The sequence below is a fragment of the Pseudomassariella vexata genome (genome assembly GCF_002105095.1).
Source record: "Pseudomassariella vexata strain CBS 129021 chromosome Unknown BCR38scaffold_5, whole genome shotgun sequence".
In the NCBI taxonomy this organism is placed as follows: Eukaryota; Fungi; Ascomycota; class Sordariomycetes; order Amphisphaeriales; family Pseudomassariaceae; genus Pseudomassariella; species Pseudomassariella vexata.
In genome coordinates this window covers 1,527,048-1,550,579 of record NW_024467960.1, presented here as the reverse complement: position 1 = coordinate 1,550,579, position 23,532 = coordinate 1,527,048, and the positions used below count along the sequence as shown (strand labels likewise).

At 49.6% G+C, this 23,532-nt stretch overlaps 9 protein-coding genes across 9 annotated transcripts; 7 read left to right on the top strand and 2 right to left on the bottom strand.

Annotated features, from left to right (window-relative positions):
- Positions 1–4,748: 4,748 nt before the first annotated feature.
- BCR38DRAFT_429619 (uncharacterized protein) lies at positions 4,749–5,332 on the top strand. The gene has a single exon (XM_040859977.1). The coding sequence runs from the start codon at positions 4,804–4,806 to the stop codon at positions 5,260–5,262; it is 459 nt and encodes a 152-aa protein (XP_040717186.1). The 5' UTR covers positions 4,749–4,803; the 3' UTR covers positions 5,263–5,332.
- A 511-nt stretch (positions 5,333–5,843) lies between these two features.
- Positions 5,844–6,860, top strand: BCR38DRAFT_465170 (uncharacterized protein; the record flags this gene model as incomplete). Its single annotated transcript, XM_040862693.1, has 3 exons — positions 5,844–5,930; positions 6,040–6,215; positions 6,294–6,860. 3 exons carry the CDS (start codon positions 5,844–5,846, stop codon positions 6,832–6,834), a joined length of 804 nt encoding a protein of 267 aa, XP_040717185.1. The 3' UTR covers positions 6,835–6,860.
- A 436-nt stretch (positions 6,861–7,296) lies between these two features.
- Positions 7,297–9,181, top strand: BCR38DRAFT_338967 (putative cytochrome P450; the record flags this gene model as incomplete). Its single annotated transcript, XM_040855663.1, has 8 exons — positions 7,297–7,362; positions 7,431–7,504; positions 7,552–7,952; positions 8,015–8,186; positions 8,263–8,373; positions 8,444–8,708; positions 8,779–8,939; positions 9,022–9,181. Coding segments are annotated over 8 exons (1,410 nt in total), but the record flags the coding sequence as incomplete, so codon positions are not given.
- Positions 9,182–9,664: 483 nt separating this feature from the next.
- On the top strand, positions 9,665–10,892 carry BCR38DRAFT_456822 (gibberellin 20-oxidase; the record flags this gene model as incomplete). Its single annotated transcript, XM_040861964.1, has 3 exons — positions 9,665–9,861; positions 10,063–10,075; positions 10,185–10,892. The coding sequence occupies 3 exons, from the start codon at positions 9,665–9,667 to the stop codon at positions 10,890–10,892; spliced, it is 918 nt and encodes a 305-aa protein (XP_040717183.1).
- A 379-nt stretch (positions 10,893–11,271) lies between these two features.
- BCR38DRAFT_339569 (benzoate 4-monooxygenase cytochrome P450) lies at positions 11,272–13,269 on the bottom strand (the record flags this gene model as incomplete). Its single annotated transcript, XM_040855709.1, has 8 exons — positions 11,272–11,431; positions 11,537–11,697; positions 11,816–12,086; positions 12,137–12,247; positions 12,322–12,502; positions 12,594–12,986; positions 13,063–13,132; positions 13,198–13,269. The coding sequence occupies 8 exons, from the start codon at positions 13,267–13,269 to the stop codon at positions 11,272–11,274; spliced, it is 1,419 nt and encodes a 472-aa protein (XP_040717182.1).
- A 651-nt stretch (positions 13,270–13,920) lies between these two features.
- On the top strand, positions 13,921–14,927 carry BCR38DRAFT_456820 (short chain dehydrogenase reductase; the record flags this gene model as incomplete). Its single annotated transcript, XM_040861963.1, has 3 exons — positions 13,921–13,987; positions 14,043–14,473; positions 14,529–14,927. The coding sequence occupies 3 exons, from the start codon at positions 13,921–13,923 to the stop codon at positions 14,925–14,927; spliced, it is 897 nt and encodes a 298-aa protein (XP_040717181.1).
- Positions 14,928–15,751: 824 nt separating this feature from the next.
- Positions 15,752–16,907, top strand: BCR38DRAFT_338773 (aristolochene synthase; the record flags this gene model as incomplete). The annotated part of the gene is made up of 3 exons (XM_040855647.1): positions 15,752–16,040; positions 16,133–16,412; positions 16,487–16,907. 3 exons carry the CDS (start codon positions 15,752–15,754, stop codon positions 16,905–16,907), a joined length of 990 nt encoding a protein of 329 aa, XP_040717180.1.
- Positions 16,908–19,045: 2,138 nt separating this feature from the next.
- Positions 19,046–20,776, bottom strand: BCR38DRAFT_512086 (lyase; the record flags this gene model as incomplete). Its single annotated transcript, XM_040865043.1, has 6 exons — positions 19,046–19,310; positions 19,391–19,484; positions 19,560–19,734; positions 19,793–20,213; positions 20,280–20,639; positions 20,726–20,776. Coding segments are annotated over 6 exons (1,338 nt in total), but the record flags the coding sequence as incomplete, so codon positions are not given.
- A 713-nt stretch (positions 20,777–21,489) lies between these two features.
- Positions 21,490–23,413, top strand: BCR38DRAFT_465164 (cytochrome P450; the record flags this gene model as incomplete). Its single annotated transcript, XM_040862692.1, has 7 exons — positions 21,490–21,759; positions 21,836–21,961; positions 22,029–22,113; positions 22,173–22,235; positions 22,314–22,898; positions 22,985–23,177; positions 23,293–23,413. 7 exons carry the CDS (start codon positions 21,490–21,492, stop codon positions 23,411–23,413), a joined length of 1,443 nt encoding a protein of 480 aa, XP_040717178.1.
- Between the last annotated feature and the right edge of the window lie 119 nt (positions 23,414–23,532).

The following is a 23,532-nucleotide window of genomic DNA, read 5'->3' as shown; positions in this document are numbered from 1 at the left end:
ATTAATAGGGCGCTTACCAAAACTATCTATTATGCCACCCTTACCGAAATTTGCCTTAATCCAGCTGTAATCGTCATGATAGGTGACCCTCGGTCAGCCAGATAGCTAGCCAACTCAAGCTTCCCCAATACAATATTTCACACCCCATATGCTCACGCATCGCCTCACGAATGTCGAAGTATTCGTTCACAGTCATTAGGGTAAATCCGTTAAAGCGAGCAGATTCTTGTCTTCACCCATACTAGTGTGAATTTCAGGTTGACTCCTACTAAGACACCCGACCCAGCGCTTGTTTGCTGGCAGGTTATCTCCTTTCTCTTTACATAAGGATTCTGCGATAGCAGTGACGTTGATATGCACAGAGTCGTATTTTACGGACTCTCGGCGGATAATCCATTGATTCATATGAGCCTCCTAGGTGTCTGAGAGCCGTTGGAATGTCGCTGCGGCCTCCTTATACGAGGCAGCTTTGCCATTCATGTGGTCTGAGAGCGTTTGGTGGCGGGTGGCATGTATTTGGGCTGCTTTTAGTACCGAGAGGGCATTATCCGAGACTTCAATGCATCGGCGATCTTATCACCATATGAAGGTCCCAAGTAGATGCCTTGTACAAGGGGAAGAAAGGGGTTTAGCAACTTTAGCCATAGTCACCGTCAGGGCATAATTCACATCGCCTAGCACAAGAAATCATGCTGCGCGGGATAGTTGGAACCTTGAGAAAAGCACATGTTGTTATTCAGCCAATTATCTTTAGAATGAGGTGTTCAGCATGTTAATAACAATGAATATAGTAAAGATCTGTATAAGTGAAACTGCTGATATTTGTGTGTCAGATTCTTAGTGCTGGCCAGAAAGGGAGTCCTCCATGGTTAGTGCTTTATAGATGGCTACAGTTGACAGTACCAAACTTCGCATGCGAAGGAGAATCTGTTGAGACTCCAATTTTTGCTCAGTACGTGTTGTGCATTCGGCCTCGAGGCTCGACGCATGTAATGTTTCGGTTAAACAACTCTTGAAGCATCTTAGGCTAAAGAACCCCAGTGTAGGCATCCAAGCACTTCCAAAACGGAAGCAGAGAGCTCTGCTTTCCGCAGGAACTGCCGACTATAGGGTTGCTGATGTGTTTCGCCTCACCTCTAAGCCTATGCGAATTCTACCACAATGAACGCAGCGGCATTCATCTGCTTCATCTTTTCCCTCGCAGGATCTCACTGATATCCGCATCCCCACAACTTCAAGTCCACCTCATTGATTATCTCTGAGAAGCAATCCGTCAAGCACCCACGCCCACCGCCGTCCTCACCGCCATCCCCACCGCCTGAAACTCAGCAGCCGTCACCACCGTCACCAACACTAACTAACGGCGGCAACGAAGGCGTCTGGGAAGTGTTAGAAATAGACTAAGTGAGTGACAGCTTGGTGAATCGATTATACAAACGGGACGATCTATGTTTAAATAGACTGCAAATCCGACCCTAAGGACCAAATTGTTATGTCATCACCGGAGCAGAGCATCACGATCGCCAGCGACGCGCTATCGCTGAGGAACCGGAGGGCCCTTCGATGCAGATACCGAAAGGGGGCAAGTATTTCGGCCTGAACCGACTGGAGGCGTCTACGCTGTGCCAGATCAGGACGGAAAAATTAGGACTAGCAGCCTTCTTATTCAAGACAGGGGCTTTTGGCGTGTACTCGCCGCTATGCCGCTGTGGCGACGCCCCTGAGACGGCAGAGCACGTAATCCTCTTTTGCGGGCTGTTGGAAGGACCGAGGGAACGATTACGGGCCGCTATCGCACCACGGCCACTATACTCTCGCAGAGACCTCGCAACGGCAACAGGAGAACCAGTAGTTAGTGGGACTATTGTAAGGTGGCTGCTAGGGACGGGTCGGACAGCTTCAAGGCCCAGATAGCATCGATCTTCTCAGGGGGGACTTTGTTGGTAGGTTGAGAACCAACGTAGTATGGTAGTGAACGCAACGCAGTCGCCAATAGGGCGAACCGACGACGCAGCGTATGTATTTAGTCCAGCCATTAGGGCACGGTTTGACATACGGGAGTACTAGTAGAGGTATCGGGGGCTTCGAGCCTACGGCGTATTTAATAATAATGTTATGTCATGAACATACCGGTTGTCCAATAGGTCACTTCGACAAACCTAACTTGTTGAGGCCCTTTTGCGCCGATTGCGAAAGTTTGGCCCCACAATTATAACCTCGACGGGCAGTGGACGAAACGGTACAAACCTTCATAAATTGCACAGCTACGAGTCAGTCGGGGTTTCCCGGTCCCTTGCACCACAGCATCACGGGTATGCCCAAAGATTGCACCAAGGCTAGACTAGCCGGGAAGACCACCGATGTTCCGGGAAGATGACTCCCGAGCGGCAGATATTTCGAGGGCTTGTTGTTGAACACCCCTGAGGGAGGGTCGTCATCGGCTCCGGTTTTCTTGTGTGCTTGTCATGATAGGTAGCTGTCCGTAAATGAATTGGCTGCAGAGGGTCGTGTGTGGGATACTGCGAGCCCGGGAAGTGGCACGATTGTTAATCGAGTTTGTTGAAGGGCACTCTACTGTGTTCAGATGTGGCATTGCCAGGAGCTTCAAATTGAGAAGTGAGGCTAGGTAGAATGGGAATACTAATATCTAGGATAGCGGCAGATGGATCGTTGAAGTCTCGTACATGTCAAATATGTCAGGAAAGTCTTGGTCGAGCCTAGGGAAATTAATTGAGAATTAGCACGATCGATTGATCTGTAACGGTGGTAGGGTTGCCAGGATCGACTCCAGTTTATAGCGGTACCAGGAATAAACTAATTACTCCAAGTCGAGCTTCACTATTAATCACCAGAACGTGACCTAATTCTAACCAGTTGCTATCTATATAGAAAGCTCAACTTAGCCACAAGAGAGTGCATGATAGGTGGAGTGGCGGACTAGACCTGAGAAGTTTAGTTTCCACTGGGAAGATCAAGGTAAGAAAACCTCGTATACCAGCTGTTCAACGTCGGGAATCGAGTCATTGGAGATGTGACTTACCATCCTCATCTGCGGTCAGGCTACATGTCCTCTGAGTCTTGTCCGATGTTTATCGGTGCACATCCACGTGATATACTACTCATCCGAGAATCCTCGATGACAGCCACTGCAGCGCGATTTCGGCGAGGGCGGGCGTGCCTGGGCGTGATGACTTATGTAGCAACGCGGCTTGGCATTCAGCCTGGGATGTAGGCCTAGAACAGCTCTCCCGCAACGATTAGACAACTCAATTACTGTTGGGGCCCACAGAGAGATAGATGCAGTGTTTTGCGGATGGGAAATCCGGGCTCATGCTAGTGGGTTGGATCCCAGTCGTGGTGACTATGCACAAACCACCTGACAATGATTTCGAGTTGAAGGCCCCAGCGTCGGAATCTGCAAGACGACCCTATGACGTGTCTGCTGAAGCGGTGTGAACCTTCACGGGACGATTGGACGGGTAGAAAAGTATAGCTGTCTTTAGAGGACAAGCGCAACCGTTGACTTAGAGTTTGACACTAGCAAGCCGCTTAATGCAGGGGTACCCTGAAAGGCCCCAGGGCCCCTGAAGAATCTGTGTACCGGCGCTTGTCCTGTTCTGTTGATGCAGAATGTGGGGACGTGATGGCGTTCTCTACGTCTAGGTTTTATAAATTGCGCGCCATCTTGTTAAGAGCTGGCCCTGTTTACGGGTTATACATAGAAGTTGTTCTTTGCTCCAGTTTAGTCAATGTTTGCCACTCTGCGGACGCTGCGTGGCGACGGAGAAGTTGTTTGCATTTCCACAGCACATCAACCGCCGCGCCCCGGGCAAAACCCGAACCAGTTTGCTTGTGATGGATGTAGGGCGAAAAAGGTGAGAAATCTAGTCCTCCATGCCTTTGCCTTTGCGCAGGCCAGAACTAAGACATATCTGGCCAACTCTAGTTGAAATGCACCGGCCACAGATTTGGCTGTCAACGCTGTCGCGACAGAAACCTTGTTTGCACGTACTCCAGTACTTCATCGCCCAAGCGAGCCAAGTCTACCAGATCGGTAGCATCTTCTAGCACCGTCAGTACAAACCACCAACCTCGTCGACCAAGGTTCGATGGCTCTGTGAAAGGGCTGAAAACCCCTACGGAAGACCCTCCTATGGACGTTCTGTGGCAATCCCCTAATTCAATGACCAACCCCTCTCAATCGGAAACGCCTTCCTCTATATTCAGGACGCCACAGCATCAGGAAGGCCTCCACAACTCAGTTCCGCACCTCGCGCCTCGGAGCCCACCAGAGTTGAGTCCGTCGGCTGGTGCTGGTCACGCGTTAACTGAAGAGCGCCTGTCCGCATTCCTGGAATTGCCTTTGCTGAATCACTTGAGACCAAGCTCCGAAGACTTTAACATCGAGGAGCTGCTTGACGCAAGTATGTCCCTACCAGAAGAGTGTCCTGTGGGCTTGGCATCAGAAAGCGACTTGGCCTCAAACACTTTATCGCGTGACAAATCCGCCTTCAGCGCTTCGGCGCCAGATATCATTCCGTGGGGGACTACGCCGCCAAGGGGGAAACGGGGAGCGAGTTTTGATTCGCTTGATTGGTATCCAGAGAAGAGAAGGCTCCGTTGCAGCATGCCGCCGGGGAACACGAGCCCTCCCGCAGTCTTTTTGCCGGCGCTGGCCAGTGTCGATTCCCCCGCGGCTGGTTTCGCCACAACAAACTACGACGCCGGACCGTCGCAAAAAGCTCCCACCGCCAGCGACAGCAGGGTTTTCTATCCTACAATTTCAGGTGTATCGCGCTGTCGATGCATGGGAATCATTCTTGGCATACTGGAAAAGGTTCAGAGCCAGGCCAAAATCAAGAGCCTCGGATTAGCAGAGCAAGCTTTGTACTTGCTGAAGATATCCATCCGGCAGTGCCAGGCCCTTGCGCAGTGTCGGTCCTGCAAGAGCCCCGCCAGACTCATGACTTTCTCCGTCTTGCTTATAGAAAAGATAGTTGGAATTTTGGAAGACATTGCATCAGTTTGGGAGGCCCACGCTGGGACAGACGCATTGGAAAGGGGAGAGTCGCTGCAACACACCCAAGCCGGGGAGGCCTTTGGCAGTATTCCCGCCTTGCTCGGAGAATACCCAGTAGATACGCCTCAGGAGCGTTTCGATCTATTTGGGTTCCTGATCCTCCTACAAGTCAGGAATTTGGGTATCTATTACGTGCACCTCAGGTCACAAACCGAAAGGGAGAGGTGGGAAACACATCATAGTGCGTTGAACCCAGTTGCTTTGAGAATCCAAGAACTGCAAGATGCCTTCTGTGGCATAACTATGGGACCATTTGCTTAGATACAGGATTAGACTTATAGTAAGGATTCAGTGTCCTCGGTGAATCTTATCTCAGTTGCAACAGTACATAACAACCCAGGCTAGAAGGATACTCCACATATTTGGAGCATGGGACATGCACAATTACGACGTGGGGCTGGGAGCTGCGGTATGTACCCCTGAGCCCAGACATGACTAGAACTGGAGGCAGTGGATATTGAATGATTCCTCTGCTATTGATTGGCTTCCATGAACCCCAGTAAAACGCAATACCACAGGAAATACACCTCTACCAGTTCTTTGAACGTTAGTGACTGTATTTGCCCTGCCCATATTTGGTTAAGCGTGGTGGACGTACGGCACCAACATCCAGAGGGCTAGTAGAGGTGTGAAATACTACCATGCGCGTCACCCATATGTTGCGCTAGCTATTCAATTCATCACGTGAACACTGTACAATAAAAATCCCAAACTCTGAGAGTGATCCAAATCAGTTCACATTTCCCTCGGTCACACTGTCACGATGACACTCAAAGCCGCTCAACAATGTCACCTCCTCGACTCGGGGCAAAGTCTCGTGTCCTCTGAGGACACTCGGGCAAGCCAGACAGTTTAGTGGTCCTCGACATGTAAAAACCACCATCAACTACTACAACAAACCGGCCGACGGCACCGAGCACGCTCCTAGCATCGCGGGCAAGAGAAGCACATTCAACTAGCCGTCAGTAGACCTCGACGTAGTCGTGACGGACATCACGGGAAGCGAAGGGGACTACACATTGAACAGTCACGGCTTCCAGCTCTGCGAGCACACAAGCCAAGAGAAAGAATTTGTTGATGACAAGCGCATCATCGAGGTCTATTATCCTGAAATTGAACAATTACTCTACGAAGTGTAAATATTAACTCCTCCCGTCAAAAACCCGACGCTAAATTTTGAGAACCGCTGAATAACAAGTTCACCTCGGTAAAGCACCGGTGCCTCCAGAATCCTCCTCTTCGACCACACAATCCGGCGGCCAAACCCCACAGCTGCCAGCTCAGACGACGAGCGTCGCCCCGTCAAGCGTGCGCACATCGACCAGTCCGAACAGGGGCCCATCAACCAGGTCATGCGTCACCTAGGCGAAGACGCCCCGCGACTGCTACAGTCTCGTTTCCAAATCATCAACGTGTGGCGGCCGATCAAGACCATTTACCGAGACCCTTTGGCAGTCAGCGACTCGCACTCGGTGCCCGACGAGGACATCTTGCCCGTCAAGCTGGTGTATTCTGATTGGGTCGGGGAGCCGTGCACCATCTTGCCTAACACGAAGCACCGCTGGTATTACAAGTTTGCGCAGACGCCCCAGATGGTCATGATGATTAAGCGCTATGATTGGAAAAAGGACGGACGGGCTAGGAGGGTGCCGCACGCGGCGTTTACGGATCCGGAAATGGCGGGGAGAGGACCTAGGGAGAGCATTGAAGTGAGGGCGCTTGTTTCTCATGAAGATGACACCATTCAGTTTTGATGTTAGTTGGGCTTGAACCAACCTCGACGTTCTCTAACAAAATGGCATATCATGTAATGACTAAGCCGTGTTGTTGATGTCCGGTCCACTTTGCCTTGCCAGTTCTATCTTTCTTGGCGCATGACTTACAACTCTCGGCGCATTGCCCTTTTGGGACTATACAACCCGCCGCGGATATACCCACGCCGTCAGCTTGGACAACCCGAAACTTGGTTTTACCCGCTGCAAAGGACATGTTTTTTCAGTTTGCTAATGCTTCTTACCAAGTTGTAGCAATCACCCACCTACCATGTCTACTATCGACGTATTCCCCGTGCCAAGAGTTCACGGAACAGATGCCACGTACCAACGAATAGGGGCCCTGATATTCTTTTGTGCAAGTTCTCCCCATTCTGAGCCCAATCGAAGCCCGAAGATACTAATGATAGTGTGAAGGGTGTTTTCTATGTCGCGGTGTACCTGATCTTCAACGTCTTCTTCCATCCCTTGGCAGGATTTCCAGGACCGCTACTTGCGCGCTCCACACTAGTAAGTGGGGATTGTGATACCAAGGGCACTCCTGTCTACAGTGCGTTCACAAACTAACTTTGTGCGAGTTATGGAGAATTTATCATTCCCTCAGTGGTCGGTTCCATCTCGCAATCCAGGAGCAGCACAAGCGCCTGGGTAGGTTTTCCGCTCACAGAAGCATCAAAAAGATACATGTTAACGACGTAGCATAGGCCCTGTTGTCAGAATTTCTCCAAATGAATTATCATTTGCATCGGTTCAGTCCTGGAAGGATATCTATGGACATGCCACGGCAGGAAAGCAAACGATGATCAAGAGCGAGTTCTACGACATGTACGGCTCGGGCTTTGACTCTCTCTGCGTCGGGAGTGAGAGAGACCCAAGAAGACATACTCAAATGAAGAGATCTCTGTCTGCAGCCTTCTCAACCAAGGCATTAGCTCAGCAAGAGAGCATCGTTCAAAAATGCGTCGATGGGTTCATCCAGCGTATCGGAACAGATGGGAATTCTGATAATGGGCTGAACATGACCAAGTGGTATGAGATGATCGCATTTGATATTCTGGGCGAAATGGCATTTGGAGAAAGCTTTCATTGTATTAAGTCTGGTAAGTTCCCCCATGGATAGCGTATGATTGGTGGTGGGTTTTGTCACTCACCATCATTCAAGGAAAGCCTCACTTTTGGTCAGACATGGTTGTCGAGCACCTGTTCTTTATCACCGTTCTGGATAACTTGCGCCGTTATCCAATATTGGTGGCCATTGGCAAGAAGCTTCTGCCTCGCTTGACGGTTCAAGTTCGTGATCGGCATTCCGGGTTTAGTCGAGAGAAGGTGGCCAGGTAGGTAGAGTTGCCAGTTGGACTTGATTACGACCACATCACAAAACATGAAAAAGCTATCTAACCTATCCTGCAGGCGGATCAAGTCCGAATCATCACGGCATGACTTCTTGACAAACATAGCAGAGAAGGTCAAAGCTGGTGAAGTCTCCCAGGAAGAGATGACGGCCCACGCTTCAACTCTTGTGTATGTGCCTTGCAACTGCTTTCAAGAAAGCCCAATCCGATTGCTATGCTAACATTCATTGAACCGTTAGAATCGCTGGCGGAGAAACCGTCGCGACCTTTTTGGCGGCCACGACATACTTTCTTCTGAAAAACCCTGATGCATATCGCAAGCTCAGGGACGAGATCCGCACCCGCTACGATTCATTAGACCAAATCACGGCCATGACAGCACAGAGACTGCCCTACTTGCAAGCGGTCATATCGGAGGGCTTGAGGATATACCCGCCAGGCTCGCAAGGCTTTCCTCGAGTTTGCCCGGGCGACATGATAGATGGACATTGGGTTCCCAAGGGGGTAAAGCTAACCACGGTTTTTATTCATGTGAAGAAAATTCTGCCCAACACTGCTAACTTTGCAAGTACAGACTGAGGTGTATACGAGCGCCTGGACGGTCACGCATGACGAGGCAAACTTTCACGATCCATACGAGTTCAAGCCCGAAAGGTGGCTGGAACCGGAATGCCTGGACCGGTTTGAAGCAAGCCAGCCGTTTTCTCTTGGACCTCGAGGTTGTCTTGGAAAGAAGTGAGTAGTTCTAGTCTCAACGGGCTGTCGGCGTGATCTATAATATCAAAGACTAACCATCGCGTGTTTACGATAATTGCAGCTTTGCTTATGTTGAGATCAATTTGATTTTAGCTAAGATGCATTTCGCATATGATTTGGAACTGGTAAGCGATACGTTTGACTGGCTCGCACAGAGCCGTTTGCATGTAATGTGGTGGAAACCGGCCTTACAAATCAGGGTCAAGCGGGTCATGCACTGACTGATACGTGGAATCATCACCTGTGCCACTGTGAGAAGCTATATGCAATATCATCAATGCTCTGAAGCTCAGTTATTCGATCGGATTAATGACGTCTGCGAGTTGTTATGTTTACATCCTCGGCTAGTCAACATGTAATCAATCAGGTGTAAAGCGGAATGTGGTGCTTCCGAAAGGGGCAGTTCTCCGAAACTCGGTCGTTTCTTTTTTTTGTTTGTGGGGGGAGGCCTACTCGAATAGGAGCATTACCGAATCTATTTACCGAGTTCGATTGGAAGAGCCCCGTATCACAGCCGTGAAAGCCCCGTGCATGTCGATATGCACGAGTTAAGTGACTTAAAGAATGGAGAGTATGAAAGTACAATGTATCACGTCCATGACATAGTCAACCAAGCACACCAGGGTTTACCATGCCATATTTAAGCTTACTCACTTTACTATAACTCTATTTGCTAAGTCAGAAGCTCAACTTTCAAACCCACCATGACAGCTCAAGATTTGTATTCCGAGAGAGCTGTAAAGGAAGATGCAGCGTTGCGCGTTATATCACTTCAAAAGCTCATCGATGGAGACGCAAAAACCAGTGACGAGCTTCTGAGGGCATGTACCGACCTTGGATTCTTCTATCTTGACTGTAGAGAGGTCGCGTCAGGACGGATCATCGAGGAAGTCCAGTCCATGTATAATTTGGCCACCAGCTTCTACGATATGGGTCAAGAGGAGAAGTCTGAGTGGCTTGTCGACAGAGATCATGATGAACATTTAGTTATGGGGTAAGCCGCCTTTCATCTATGCTTTATTTGCTCCTCGTTTCTGCAAGCGCCAAGCTAGTGTGCCGTAAGTATTGTGCTGAATCATGGGCAAAATTATTTAGCTACAAGCCGGCGGGTCATGGTAATGGTCCCATTGAAGGAAAAAAGGATGGCTTCGAAGGACTTATGGTGAGAAGAATTTCCCTCCTACTCTCTTTTACTAAAATCTGGAAAGCTAAAAAGCGACTAAGCTCTTCGAACATCCCATATCCAAAATAAAGGACCCGGCCACCTTTGCAGGACCCGAAGTCATCGCAAAACAACTTGGTCCGCTCAAGCAGGCTATCTCCAGCCATCGAGAGATCTGTATTCTCCTCCTGACCCGACTCTCTGCCGCCTTGGGGCTGGGCGAGAAATCCGCGTACCAGCAGTACCACCGCGCAAACGCCGTCTGCCCCACGGCCATGGGCCTGCTCAAGTATACGCTCGCCGAAGTCGAGCCGGATAAGGTCGGCCAGATCGCGCACACCGACGCCGGGAGCCTGTCCGTCGTGTTTACCGAGGTCGCAGGATTGCAGGTTTTGAAGCCCAACGAAGAGGAGTGGTACTGGATTCCACCCAAGCCGGGACACGCCGTGGTCAACGTGGGTGACTCGCTGCGGTTCATATCGGGCGGTGTGCTGGCGTCTAGCTTGCACCGGATTATTCCTCACAAGGACGAGAAGTGCCGACACAAGTATTCGATTGTGTATCTCCTGCGCCCGGAAATGGACGCGGAATTTGTGGACGAGGATGGCGTTGTGTGGAAGGGATTGGAGTGGACTAATAAAAAGCACGCTGTCTTCCGTGCCTCGGCTGAGGAGCAAGCTAAGGGGACGTATTTGACGGGTAGGGATGGATATGTTGGGTACTGGGATCCGGAGAAGGACCAGGAGAGCCGGACGATCTTGGTTGAATAAGAATCATGTCCTGTTTTATAGGCTGATACGTGACCCCATGAGGGGTTACCCTATAGCTATAGATAAGATATATAAGAGCTATAAAAGAGCTCTGCCAGGCCAGAATAGCTGACCTGGCCATCCTTTCCCAATACAACAATTTACACCCCATATGCACTCGCATCATAGGCGAAAGATTTTACGGAATCATGGTCATTCTACTACGCTTGACAAGATTTGATTATTTCTGGGAGAGGCTAATCTTATTATTTTTGTTTAGGTAACTTATAGATTGTATTATTCAATCTTCACCTTTCTTCTAGTATTATAATAGCACGCACGTCCCTCATGAAGATTCTTCGTCATTGAAAAACGAAGAACGAAAAGGAATATGGCTCTCTCAGTGCTTTCGTGGTCGAACAATCATTTTCAAGGCCGGCTTCTGCCAAAGAGTATGCATCTCCGACTGCGCATGCCAATCCAACGCCGGGTCGACTAGCTCCAGGTCGTACTTGTAATGAATTTTGGCCAGAAACAGGCGCATTTCCAACCAACCGAGGCTAAATGAAACAAAACAAGGCGGTTAGCATATGACACAGGGCACGGGGAAATGAGTAATACAAGATTGACCACAGGAGTACAACGAAAACAACCAGGCTTCTCACCTTTTTCCAAGACAGCCCCGGGGGCCTAGAGAGAATGGCTGGCTGGCGTCTAGAATATCCTGCGGATCCGAAGTAAGCCACCTCTCGGGGTCAAATTTGTATGGGTCACGGAAGTTTTCCGATGACATGCTGGCGGCGAACGGATTGGTGGAGACAATGGTCTGGAAAAGCATCAAACATTAGCCAAAAGCCCCGTTTCCCCATTTGTGGCCGAGGAATATGGGTAGGTGTAATAGGGGAAACGGGAGGAAGAAATAGAAGAAGAAACACGACACTTACCCCTCCAGGAATGAAATGACCATCAACCATGTCGCCGCCCTCGGGCACCACGCGCGGCAATGGAAACGGGAGCGGTGGGTACAGTCTCATCCCCTCCAGGATTACGGCGTTCAAATAGGGCAAAGATGTGGTGGAGACACCGTCTATTTCATCGTAAGATTTGAATGTGTCTCGGATTTCCCGACGGAGATTTTGGAGAACATCGGGGTTTCTCTGTAGGTAATACGTGATGCATGACAACGCTGTTGCAGTCGTCTCGCTTCCTGCGATGCTGCCATACTCGTCAGCTCACTGCCGAATCCAGAACAGAATGTGACATACACAAAGTCAGAGGCATGCGCTGCTATTTGCACATCAGATACTCTATCCGTCTCACGGGCCTCCAAGATATTCGTCAAGAAGTCTCTGCGGTCACTTTTCTGCTTGATCCGTCTGTGGGAAAGTTAGCACTGAGAACAACCGTACTGTCGCCTCCACCCCTGAAAAATTCTGCGACGCGAACTCACTTCTGAACCAAGTCCATTGTATAAGCCTGGTGCCTTTTGGAGTCTTCAATCAACCTGCTTAGCACCTGTGGGAACATTCGCTGGAAGATGGCCGCGAGGAGCGGAAACCGCTTGAAGGTATCCGCCAAAGCGCCCATGCGGAGGCTTTTGACTACGATCGAAACCCAAAAGTGCTCATTACCTGCCGAAGCGAAATTGACCATTAATCTTGCAAGTCCCAAAATTGGGGTTGGAAAGGTCGAAGTGAGGAGGTGGTGTTGACAGCAACTCACCAGAAGCAACCCCGCCGAATGATTGACCAAAGGCAAGACTACCAATAATGTCAAACGTGGCTAGATTAAACCACATGACAATATCAATGCCACCTGGACTGCAACCGGCTTCGCTGATCCGCTCTATGAATTGGTCAATGTGTTCGCGTATAATATATTCTTGTTCCCTCAGTGACCGATCTGAGAACGCCCCACGAAGGTATTTGCGCATGTAAGCGTGCTTATCTGGATCTCGCTCACTGACAATCGAGTGGGCTTCATCTGCGAAATTACCACCATCGTAGAAGTCGCTTTTGATGAAAGGCTTGTGGCCCTTGCGCTTTTCATAGATGTCTTTCCACGAATTGGCCGTGTTGAAGGCTAGCTCGTTGGGGCCGACTCTAACGACTGGACCTGTATTAATAGAATCTGTGAGCATCCTGATACAGCGTATATGGGTTTAACGGGCTCGTCGTCACGGGCGACATACCATATCTCTCATGTAGCTTAAGCATGTCGTATGGTTGCCGGCCGCCTAAGAATCTCTTGCAGTAGGAAAACTACGGCCCCAATCAATGTTAGAACCGCCTTGTCAATGTATAAACCTCTAAAGCCTCTAGCTTACGTTGCTGAATCGAGCATGAAAGGGCCCAGGAAAGCGAGATAGGGGATGTCTCCGAGCATTGAACCATTTCATGACAATACCAAATATGCAGGCCTGGTGTCGTCAGAATTAGTAAATATTCTTTTTGGACTTGCGATTTCCGCGACATGAAGCTCACAGATGCCATAGCCAGAATTATGATGTCACCTGGTGAAAAAGCCGGCATTGCATGGTCAAGCCGGTTTCTGGCTACCAAGTCGGGAGGTGTTTTGTCCATTGTCATGCGGTCAAACTTGACGCTCAGTGGTAAATTTGGTCCTCGAATTCAAGGCTGAAGAATTGCGCTGAGTGCAATGCCTCTGTATCGAAAAATTTACTCAGACACACTATCGGTGTGCGGGCGTGGTGGTCTTTGTACCCAAAAAGGAAACCCTCCGGATCGGCACGTTAAGCACAAGACGGAAAGCTATCAAGGCTAATGTAAATGTGTGATTCGAGAAGATCTCCAACGTGTAACATTGGTCGAATTCATCATGGTATACGATAGGTAATGCCGTATTTGAGAAGCTGCTGTAGATACTGGTTTGTCAGCCGTTCTATGCGCCTGTTTGCTTGTCAGTTGGAGTACCAAGACTTTGGAGTACGCAGACTTTGCGGTACCAAGACTTTTGGGAGTCTAAACTTTTAAGTACCAGGACTTTTGAGTACCAATAGTTTTATGCACCAACCCACCTCACCAGAAGAATGGCCACTCTGAGTATCTCTGAAAATGATATCCCGGAGCTTAGCGGGAAAACGGCTATTGTCACAGGTAAGACAAAAACACGTCCCTATACAAAGATAACCACACCACAACCATGATGCAGGAGGCTCGTCCGGCATCGGCTTGGCTGCCGCCCAGATTATGGCCGCGAAAGGCGCCACCGTCGTCATTTTGGACATTGAGGCCCCAGAGGCCTCGTTGAAGACCATCCAGTACATCAAGTGCGATATTAGTCAGTGGTCGGATCTCAGCGCCGCATTCGCGCAGGTTGGCCCCGTTCACATCGCCATAGCCAACGCCGGCGTGGGTGAAGACGGAAGCTACCTGACCGACTTATACGATGAAAATGGCAATCTACTCGAGCCGACGTACACAGTGGTTGATGTCAATCTGCGCGGGACGTTGAACTTCGTCAAACTTGCACTGCATAATATGAAGAAGAACGAAATCAGGGGCAGTATTGTAATCACCTCGAGTGCGACGGCGTATTCGGCAGAACAGTCTCTTCCGGTCTACAGCGGGACAAAGGCGGCGGTATGTGATCAGACCCTTATTGCGAATGATTTTGTTCATGCTAATGTCCGCGCAGTTGATCAACTACATGCGCGCCATGCGGTCCATCCTCCGAGATACCGGCATTACCATCAACGCCGTCGCTCCGGCCGCGACTATCACCAAGCTTCTACCGCCCGATCTGGCGGCGCCCATCATTGCATCTGGTCTGCCCGTCAGCACGGCCCATTTTGTTGGCCTTGCCGTCGTGTATTCCGCCGTGGCAACCGAGTCGCAGAAGGTTCAGGCTTACGGAAACGATACAGATGAATGGAAGAAGGCACCGGGCCGTTGGAATGGCAGAACTATCTTGACTCATGGGGAACTATATACGGAACTGGAGGGGCCGCTAGCCGACTCGCGCGCTGTTTGGTTCGGGGAGGGTAATGTCCGGGAGACTAGGCGTCAGCAAGTGGCTACGGACTTCAGGTGCTAATCTAGGTTCAAGATTAGAGTCGCAAGACTTTAGTCTTGGCATTCATTGGACGATTTCGTTTAGTGTGTCCTGTATCTCCGCGGCATTTTTATATAAAGTAACATTGAATCTGTTCCTGTCCCTTTCGTAGTTTCGTTCTCTGTTGCAATGTTCTGTTGATATACGCTGATCACCACTAGCCATGCCGACCCAAGCATGTCCCGGGAATTATGGCAATGGGCATGCTCAAATGGCAGTTCTGGCGAGCTCGCAGTACCCACACTCCCCCCACCCCTTCCCCACCCCTTTCCCACCCCTGACTTTTCCATTTTACCCCCTTTTCTCCTCCCCATGCACGGTGGAACTGTCAGTAGAAACGGAGCCCCATAATATCGGGATCAACGACTCACTCGCAGTCTTTCCTATTCAGGAAAGTCACCGTTACTCGGAGTTCGCACGGATTCCTAACTTGGAACTCCAGCCTGCGTCACCTGGTTCGAGCGCATAATTTTTTGTTCATCGCTCACTGGTGACGTAAATATGGAACCGTTGATATGTTTATGGAGTCATGATCTCAAATCCCCCAGTCGTTGAAGTATTAGGCTTGGTAGGGATGATGGCCCCATAACCACTGTGACGTACTGCTCAGACAAAGGTATTCAAACATGAATAAAGCAGCTGTCTGTGACGATATTTCGGAAACTTCTAAGTTTGACCCCACTGCTTGCACACCTAGAGAAACCAGGGCACGGCTAGTCTGGTCACTCACGTCCACCAATGAATTCTCCTACCACCATTCTGCCATAGTTGTTTCTTGTTCACGAACAATCTGTGATACGTATAAGATGACGACGAAGAAACAGAACGCGCGAAAGCGTTACAAGACCAAAAACGAAATTCCACGGACCATTTTCAACGCCAAAATTCACCCTCGAGAGTCTGAAGTCTCTGCCGAGGTCAACGGGTACTTCCTCAAGCACTGGCCATTCGAGAACGACAAGGCCAAGCAGAAATTCGTAGCAGCTGGGTTCCCCCGTGTTACCTGTCTCTATTACCCAGCTGCCGAGGATGATAGGATAGCCTTGGCCTGCCGGCTTTTGACTCTACTGTTTCTCGTCGATGGCAAGTACTTTAGTTTCCCACCTCATCAGGTAGCGAGCGTGCACCTCGTTTACGTCCCATCTGGTTTTAACATCCCATTTCTAACCCCTTGCTGCTTTTCACAGACGTCCTCGAAGACTTGTCCCTAGAAGATGGGGCTAGTTACAATGAAAGACTGATTTGCATCTCTAGGGGCGATGTGGATGCGCTGCCCGATCGCAACGTTCCCGTTGAATGGATCACGTACGATCTGTGGGAAGACATGCGAGCGTGCGACAGGGAACTGGCGGATGGGGTCCTCGAGCCCACATTCACCTTTATGAGAGCACAGACCGATAAGTGTCGGCTGGGCATCAAGGAGCTGGGCCAATACCTGGAGTATCGCGAGAAGGATGTTGGACAGGCGTAAGTACTCTCCCTAGTCTCTATGACCGCCCTGTGCAGATGGGTAAAACGATTGATTCTTACTCTGTTTGTAGGCTACTCTGTGCACTGATGAGGTTTAGCATGAACTTGCACATAAGTGACGAGGAGTTGGCATCTGTCCGGGAGATCGAGATGAATTGCGCAAAGCACATCTCCGTCTTGAACGATATATACAGCTGGGAAAAGGAGGTAAGCGCAGCCAGCAGCGGTCACCACGAAGGCTCAGCACTTTGCTCGTCTGTGTTGGTTCTGTCAAACCAGACGAAGCTGGACGTGACGGCGTCAAAGCGTATACTCTGGGTCCTGTGCAGGGAGTGGGAATTGGTGCATGAGCAGCTTGTGAAGAAAAGGTTGGCTTCGGTTGAGCCGTGCAGCAGCGACTTGAAGGCTTACATGAATGGACTGAAATATCAAATGAGCGGCAATGAGGCTTGGAGTGGGAAGACCCCGAGGTATCATTCGGTCTATGCATGAGACGGCTTGTATGTTGTTAGCGACATTCTTGCAAGCGAGGCACAACATTGTTTTAGTGGTAGCCAGATTGTTTTATATGTTAATTGTCGGGATCCAAGTATTAGGGGCTGTATTGGTACCATGAAAGTGCGTGAGGGACCAATCCTAAGTTGGTCCCGAGGCGTCCCTAGATACTACAACGCGTGCCTGACTGCCTTGTAGCCCTCCACTCCTAAGGCCACAACCTCCCACATTAATAGTATTTACTGAGAATATATGTTTACGTATGGGCATTTGAATATTACAGACAAGTTTTGTTTGCAATACCCATCGCAAGAATGCCCAGAGACTGGGCTATCCAGCCAAGACCAAGTTAGTGAGTCACTTGATATCTTGAGGCATAATACATTAATCTACCTGCTCAAGGGCTTCAACAGTTTTGGAATATGCACTGCCGCCCAGACAAGCAAAGCAAACCCAAGGATGTATATAGACAAGGTCGATTTATATTCAACACTCGTATCCAACGCTCTATAAGTGTGGGGACCACTTTCAACAGGAAAATTCGCGCAGCGCAACCCTCTGCGATCAAGAATAGTACAGGGCTGTTTGCGTGGCTGATCATCCAACGACTCTACAATCGGTGCCGGCGCCCTAAATACCACAATTCGAAGGTGATATTATTTTTGTAGCAGAACAATATATTATTATTAAATACGCCGTAGGCTCTAAGCCCCCGGTACCTCTACAAGTGCTCCCGTATGTCAAACCGTGCCCTAATGGCTGGACTAAATACATACGCTGCTACGTAGGTTCGCTCTATTAGCGACTGCGTTACGTCCACCACAATACTATGTTAGTTCTCACCTTACTAACAAAGCCCCCCTGAGAAGAAGAACAATATAACAACAGCATATTTGATCAATAAGAGATTCCTTATAATTTATCTGTATAGTAATTCTCAGTTATTGTCTTTTTCTAAGTATGCATTGTACTGGATGTGGTTCTGCCGTGAATTGAAGATGTGGTAGCCTGGGCAGCATTCCATTATAAAATAGATTAACAGGGCACTTGCAGCGCAGCTAGCAGCGCACCGTCCGCTGGCGTCCACTCTAATTGAACTTCTGTAGTAGAGTATAATCACGCTGGGAATACTCTTAACTTCCAACACTACTGTATTAATCTTGCGTACACAATCCCTTCAAAAAGGTTACCGGGAATAATCACCAACAATTAGCAAAATAACCGGTTTTACGCATGGATTGTGTAACGAAACCTCTAATAGTTTAGCTGCGTAAACCACTAAAGAGTCTGTAAGGGTTTGTGCTAGTAAGTAAGTCCTGCTGCGGAGTCCTCAAGCAATAATATCGGGGTTTGACGTATGGAGTAGAGTGCTTTGGGTAACTGAAGTATTCAAGTAGGGTAATCGGGAATAGAGTCGTTAAGGCAGTTTGCCTCACCAATGGGTTAGATTGATGCTTAGATTGATCACTGAAGTAGAGACTGTCTATCTATGAAATGCCTGGGAGTCCTGTCCCTTATATAGCCAACCTCTCCTTCACTGATTCCTTGGATCACTTCCGGCTCGCAGCTCAGAAGGTGATCCATTGGTGATCCTTTGGTGAGCCCAACTTATGGCTCACTCGCGGCTCACGCCTGGCTCACTGATCTGGTGGTGATCCAGGTCACGTGACCGTTCCTGTCTTTCTGGTAATAGTGCTCTCTAATAAAGCGATCACCAGATAGTATACTAGTTACCTAATACGATAGACCCGGAGTCGGAGCCGTAGAGCACTAGTCATCCGATTCTTCAGTATACCAAGACTCTCATATTAGGCCATGACTCGCACGTCCCTATACCGGTACTGCACCGGTGCACAACCGGTGCCATGCATCCAGCACTCTGACAACATACACTTTACACGCCATATGCACTCGCGTCAAAGAGCTTCTCTAAGCGTAAAATTGATTTTAACTGTACGTGTTTGCAGATCGCTTCTATTCTTGGAGAAAAAGTCAATTGGCAGTTATTATAATTCTCCGTAGCAGTTTAATGTTCCGGCGGGATGGTCTCCCGGCTTGTGTCCTTACTATTTTTCGAAATTACCTGATCCAGCTGATACTAAATGGAAATCCATATCCAAATACGCAGTTTCGTCCACCAGTTTGTCAAGTTATCGTAGACAGTCAAGCGATTGGGTGGTTCGATCTCGATAGCGCAACATCTACATCGTTCACGTCAATTTGACCATTGAGTGCAGTTTTTGTCTTCGTATCGCAGATATCGGTGCCGGCAGTGAGCTTAGCCTCCAGTTTCTCGTTGTGTGCATTGACGATGTCGTCGGGGAGCTTGGCCAGAGCTTGATCAAGATCTTCGATGATATCTCGCACGTCTTCAGTTCCGACGGAGAATCGGATGAAAGCCTTCGAGAGAAGAGTTCAGTCAGCATGACTCCGATCATTCGTCACGTATTGAGGCTCACATCAGCACAGGAGAAACTTACAGGGGTAATTCCGGCCTCACGGCGGTCTTTCTCGGACATGATGACATGAGTAGAGTTCCAGGGATGGGTCGCCAGCGTTTTTGAATCTCCTACGCTGGAAGATGGGGAATGAAAAGTTAGCTTTCGATCGAGCAACAGGTTTGGGGGCCTTCTTTTGCCGCGCACATACTTGGTCTGGTGAGAGATGACTCGGACATAGTCCAGGAGCATTTTGCTCGCCTTATCTCCTCCTTTGGGACCGAAAGCCAGCACGCCTCCGAACCCCTGCCTGAGGTACTTCTTCGCATTCGCGTGATACTGGTTGCTCTCGAGGCCTGCCGACCTCTTGGTCAGTTTTCTCTCATCTACTATCCAGGACCCATTCCTAGAAATGCCCTTTGCGAGATGGAAGAAGACACATACCTGGATAATTCACCCAAGCAATCCTTGGATGACCTTCCAAAAACCGGGCCACCTCCATGGTATTTTTGGCATGACGCTCACAGCGCAAACTTAAAGTTTCCATGCCGATCAAGAGCTGTTGGGCCGATGCTGGAGCGAGGATGGATCCGACTTCCATCAGGATATCTAATCGGAGAGCCATAGCAAAAGCGATATTCCCGAAAGCCTTCCAGTAAGAGAAGTTCATGGGGCCTTCTTTCTTCATCAGGCGAGGGAAGCGATCACCAGCCTTGCCCCAGTCGAAGGTACCACAGTCGATGATAACGCCACCAACGACAGTGCCGTGCCCGCCCATCCACTTTGTGGCCGAGTGCAGGACGATATCGGCACCGAAGTCAATGGGCTTACACCACGTTCCGCAGGCTCCAAAAGTGTTATCCACCTTTTATCGTCAGTGATGCCGCAAACCAAACGGGCCGGAGAGAGGCCTCTGTTTGCGAATACTCACCACAAGCGGAATATGGTTTTCATGTGCCACATCAGCCAGTCCCTGTAGGTCGGGGATACTGCATCGAGGATTGCCAATGCTCTCGACGTAGACCATCTTGGTCTTGTCATCGATATACTTGGCAAATTCTTCCCGAGTTTCCTGCTTAGCCCAATGGACAGTAATCCCGAGTCGCGGAAGAAGGGTCTTGAACAAGCTGTAGGTGCCGCCATACAGGTTAATGGACGCTACGATGTTGTCCCCGGTTCCAGCGAGACAGATGATGGTGTTGAAGATGGCCGCCTGCCCAGAGGCCGTTGCGACTGCCGCAGTGCCTCCTTCTAGAGCAGCAGAACGTTTCTCGAAGACGGCAACGGTGGGCTTGGGAACAGAAAAAAATCAGTATCAACCTCTAAGTAGCATGCCCTCAATTCCAGACATCAGGAATTGCATCTCCATTAACTTACGTTTGAGATGCGACTGTAGAAGTACCCAGCCTCTTCAGTGGCACACACTCTCTTTGCATGGCCACTGTCTGTGAAAACGAAAGACTTGAGCGCGCAAGTTAGTCAGATCTCCCGCTTCGTAACGACTCATGGGCAATCAGAAACTCACAACGCTGTTATAAATTGGCACTGCTCGGGCATGGGTTTCTTTATCAGGCCTATGGCCCCCATGCACCTGAAGGGTATCATAGCGCAATCCTTCATCGAATTTCTCAATTTTGTACGGCTGGAAAGGATCGTGTCCTGCCGGCGGCGGGCTGGAAGGACGGCCGGCTGCCATTTCGGTGATTGGGTCTAAATGCGGGATGAATTAGAACGAAACTCTGTATATTTGAAAGTTCCTGCACTTTGGAGGAAACGCTTGATTAGAGTTATCAAGCGTGCGTAGTTGGGTATATGTCAAGGAACTGCTTACGAGGGGACTTGGCATTGATTAAATGCATGAGTTGATGGGCGTACCCCTGTTCAGCGAATTGGCGTGGTCGGGAACATTCCTATTTGGGTTAACTGGAGCCTCGATAGAAGTTCAGTCGCATTCTCAGGGTCCCACTTACGCTTGGAGTCTACTTTGTAGATCAACCCAAGGCTCCGGTTCGCCCTGTCTTGGTATTTAGGCGCCAAGTGTCTACTCTGTCGTAGCACATTACTCCTGCACTCTCCTCTTGTTGGACTTATGGTTATCGTGTAGACTGGTTATAGCTTCAAGATGAACAGCATCTTTTCGAATGTTGACTATCATTTTGCGGTCGTCCTCCGTGCACCTGCCTGTCTTTCGAACATTCCAATATGACAAATCCAACATCACCACCATCACCACATTACTGGCCGGCATTGCTGGTTTGATCCTCGTAGCCCTATCATTTTCCAGCTCAAGAGCCCCAAAGTTGGCACCTGGAGTCTATGTCGTGGGTGGCGACGATGAGAAGAGCATCCGGGTCAGCCGTGAGAGGTTCCGACAAAATGCCAAGGAAATGCTGGCTGAAGGCTATGAGAAGGCATGTTCAAGAAATTCGAGATTATCCCGCAATAACTTAAGAGAACGGGAAAGCTTACCTGACCTCGGTTCCCCAGACTGGCGGAGGCCTCTCATACATCCCGAGTCCGTTGGGAGAGCGGTTGATGATCCCTCTCAAGCACTTAGATGAGCTGAAAACAGCCCCTATAGATCATGTTGACTTTGTTGCCACGTTTATTGAAGTGAGTACCATATCGATAACTATCAATTCTATGATTGGGAACTAGAGTCTGGAACTAACCAAGCAAGATGTTCGAGGGTAAATACACCACCATGGGTAGTCGATCGACCTTGCACCCGCGAGTCGTTAAGGCCCAACTGAATCACCACTTGGGTAGGTTATCATAAATAGATTTTCGTGGCGTGTTGACTGTATTGCTGACTGGCTGGAAGGGGATGTCATGCCTGCAGTCCAGGAGGAAATCATTGATGCCTTTCGTGACACATTCCCCAGTTGTGAAGGCAAGTTGAATGAACCCAGTACCCCAAGGATGTGACTGTGCCCGACGTACATACTGATTGATTACAAGTTAGACTGGACGCCGGTGCCTGTGGTTCACACATTAACGCAGATTGTGGCGAGAGTGTCCAGCCGCATGTTCGGAGGCACGGCCTTATCACACAACGACGAATGGGTCCAGTCTTCCATCAAATTTGCTATCGATGGCTTCATAGGTGCCCAGACGATCAAGAAGTATCCGGAATACCTTAAGCCATTGGTTGCTCGTTTTGTTCCCGAGATCCGCAACATTGCCAACCATTACGCGGCCGCAGAAGCCGCAGCCATTCCATTGCTAGAGGCTCGCCGGCGCACAGGGGAGAGGGAAATGGATTTACTTTATTGGATGGCAGAGCAGGCCAAGGACGAGGAATGTGACCCCAAGTTTCTCGCTAGCATTTTGCTCAAGATCAGCTTTGCTGCCATACATACTAGCGCCGCGGCGCCGGCTCAGCTCATTTACGACTTGTGTGAGCACCCCGAGTTCATCGATCCACTCCGACAAGAAGCCGAAAGTGTCGTCAATGCCGACGGCTTGATGGACAAGTTGAGTTTCCTCAGGATGTTCAAGATGGACAGTTTCATGAAAGAAAGCCAAAGATTCAACCCTCTGCTGCTGAGTACGTCGACTGCCTGGCCCAGCTGAGAGCTTCATACCTGTTCCTCGAGTCGCGGAACACCCCCAGCGCTAACCCTATTGTCATAGTCACTTTCGAACGTGTTGTTCATAAACCATGGACTCTGTCTTCAGGTTTTACCATCCCAGCGGGTACGACGATTGGGGTGCCAACCCAAGCCATCACCATGGACCCTAAACTGTACCCCAATCCCGAAGTGTTCGATCCTTTCCGGTTCTCGAAGCTTCGCGAAGAACATCGCGAACTAGACGGCCGCGCACAGTACGTTGCCTCAAACACGTCCTCCATGAGTTTCGGATACGGGAGGCATGCGTGCCCCGGACGTTTCTTCGCCGCGCAGGAAATTAAGGCCATCATGGCCTTTATACTAAGGGAGTACGACATGCGGTTTTCCGAGGGCCAGACGCGGCCCGAGAGCTTGCGTGTCGAGACTCAGTCCTTACCACACCCCACGGCGACCGTGGAATTCAGAAGGAGGGCGAAGTAGGCATTTCTGACTATCAGAGGGTGTTGTAGCAATGGCCGCAGCTCAGGTGGTGAGACCACGAGGCTCCGGAGAAGTTAGTAATTAAGAGATCCATAGCGATTCAATAATTATAGGTACTCCCTCGCTTAT